Here is a 2,868-nt window from a genome sequence, read left to right on the forward strand (position 1 = left end):
TTGTGGCGGGCGCCTGTAGTCCCAGCTACTTGGGAGGCAGAGGCAGGAGACTCGCTTGAGCCCAGGAGTTGGAGGTTGCTGTGAGCTGTGATGCCTTAGTACTCTACCCAGGGCGACAGCTTAAGGCTCTGTCTCAAAAAAAAAAAAAAAGTTTGCTTGTACTTTTTTGTGTATTTTTAAAAAGGAGATTTTATTTATAGCAGTTTTAGGTTCATAACAACATTGAATATTTGTTAATAATTAATGAACCTACAGCAACATGTTGTTGCTGTCACCCAAGGTTTATAGTTTACATTAGGGCTTACTCTTTGCTTTGGACATTCTGTGGGTTTGGACAAATGTGTAATAGCATGTATCCATTCTTAGGATATCATACAAAGTATTTTCACTGATTGAAAATTCCTCTGCTTGCTGCTTCTTTTTTTTTTAACCTCTTAGAACCTGAGCCAGCAGAAGAATACACTGAACAAAGTGAAGTTGAATCAACAGAGGTATGATTTTTATTTAATGCTACCTTCACTTTTCTGCCTTTCAAACAGATGTCTGAAATATTTACTTTGCTTTGCAGTATGTAAATAGACAATTCATGGCAGAAACACAATTCAGCAGTGGTGAAAAGGAGCAGGTAGATGAGTGGACAGTTGAAACAGTTGAGGTAAGAGTTCTCAAGGTTTCTGTCTTTGTCTTTAATAAGTAGGTTTTATTTCTCTCAAGAAAATGTTAGGTTTTTTAGTCTTCTACATTGTTAGTACAGTTATCTTAATAAACTCATTACACAGACTCTTACTAAAGAATTTGTAGAATTTGTCCCTGTGGATGTTTAATAGAATCACTGCTTTAATAAAAAATTATACAAAGTTATTTTGGATTAATTTATTAAAATACATGATTTTTCTCTTACATCAGATTGCTCTGTAAAAATCTAGGCTTTCACATCCATAACCTTTCAGATAAACCTACGTTGCAGGAAGTGTATTAGGTTATCTTGGACTCCTCCTTTGCCCTAATGCTGCTGGGTTACCAGGCAAACCAGTAGAAGGCTGTAGACTTTAACTTGTGTTTCTTGATGTTTCTCAACTGGTACCACTATGCCTTTTTTCCAGGTTCTCATCTGTAGTTCAGTGACTGCCTTCATATTTCTCCTTTCTGAGTGCCCCCAGACCGTCCTATTCATTGTCAGAAGTTAATTATGAGAAAAGTTAACTTTGACTAAGTTACTTCTTCAGTGGTACCTTGCTACCTCTAAGATATAGTCAAAAAGCCTTACCAGTTATCCTTCCTGTCTTTTCATCCTCCTTTAGGTGTCTTCCTTTATACTTCCAGGTGTGGACAAATAACTTGAAGCTGAGTATAATGTACTTATCTCTTATTATCCTTTTATCAGGACATTCTCCAGAGGTGTTGTAATTGTGCCAGTACCTTCAAGAATTGGGCACTTACCTAAGGAAGATACTTAGTTGGGATGAAAATATTGTCCCATGAAACTCCCCCCAAATAGTGTGTTTTCACTGAATTAAGAAATGTAGTTCAGAAATGTTGTAGGAGGTTTAGAAGATCATTGAAATGATGATTTACACTCATCATGGAGGATTGGTTCCAGGACACACCTCTACTCCCACTCCCACTTATACCAAAATCCACACATACTCAAGTATATGGAACCAGCATTATGTCCTTGGGTTTCACACCCTGTGAATACTGGTTGAAAAAAATCTGCATATAAGTGAAGTTATGCAGTTCGAACAGGTTCAAGGGTCAGCTTTTTATACCAGGTATACAAACTAGTTGAGACTTGACTAAGTAGAGTGGGTGTATATTTTTAGGGGAGTCACATAATAGGTATGTATTAGCATGGATGTAGATGTAGAAATGAACTATTAGCTTATTTATTTTATTAAATACTAGAAAGAAAGGTATGTATTGGCATAGTAGAAAAGGTTGGGAAATAACATAGAGTGCTTTTGTAGTTAAGTATGTTTTGCATTTTATTTGACACTATACTTACCCTTGGGCCAGTATGTTTTGCTCTTACTATGTGGTAGGTAGGCTTTCTTTTTAAAGCTTATCCATATAGGCTTACAGGAACTTATGGAGCATCTAGCAGTCAGTAGTTGACAGATCCATTGGTTTTCATGATGATGACTTACGTAGCAATTTTTGTTTCACTCGGTGTTTGTAAAGGAAATTTTGATTTGCCTGGGCTCAACAGGTATGACACGCCCCGTTTTAAAAGTCAGACAGAATATACTTTTTATTTTTTTTCCATTTCGGTCTTGCTCTATTGCTAGGGCTGGAGTGCAGTAGTGTCATCTGAGCACACTGCACCCTCAAATTCTTGGGCTTGAGTGATCCTTATGCCTCAGCCTCCCAAGTAGCTGAGACTACAGGCACATGCCCACCACACCCAGCTAATTTTCCTGTTTTTTGTAGAAATGGAGTCGGATTCTTGCTCTGCTAGTCCCAAACTCCTGGCCTTAGACAGTCATCCTGCCTCAGCCTCCTAAAGTGATGGGATTATGTCACTGTGTCTGGGCTGGAATATAAATTTGACCTAATAAAAATTTGTATGGATTTCCTGGCAAAGCAGGGTATTATTAAGAACAATAATCAGGGGAAATTATTATTATTATTTTTGCAGTTTTTGGCTGGGGCTGGGTTTGAACCCACCACCTCCAGCTTATGGGGCTGGCGCCGTACTCCTTTGAGCCACAGGTGCCGCCCAATTGGGAAATTTTAGAGCTGGGAAAAGACTAGGAGAATGAGCTTTGGTGTTGGTAATAGTTTAGATCAGGTGATAGAGATTGATTCTAGGATTTTGGCAGAGAAAATAGTATGGAAGAAACCCAAATCTTTTTTTTTTTTTTTTTT

The 2,868-nt window shown here is 38.0% G+C and overlaps 1 protein-coding gene across 1 annotated transcript in view; it reads left to right on the forward strand.

The window, feature by feature from the left end:
* Nucleotides 1–2,868, forward strand: part of CAPRIN1 (cell cycle associated protein 1) — a 47,411-nt gene that overhangs the window by 27,870 nt on the left and 16,673 nt on the right. The window contains exons 8-9 of the mRNA XM_003781222.3: nucleotides 439–491; nucleotides 569–655. Of these exons, the coding sequence (XP_003781270.1) occupies nucleotides 439–491; nucleotides 569–655 (140 nt within the window). The remainder of the gene's footprint in view (nucleotides 1–438; nucleotides 492–568; nucleotides 656–2,868) is intronic.

The sequence above is a fragment of the Otolemur garnettii genome, unplaced genomic scaffold (assembly GCF_000181295.1).
Source record: "Otolemur garnettii isolate 467f Iridium unplaced genomic scaffold, OtoGar3 scaffold00001, whole genome shotgun sequence".
NCBI classification, from domain to species: Eukaryota; Metazoa; Chordata; class Mammalia; order Primates; family Galagidae; genus Otolemur; species Otolemur garnettii.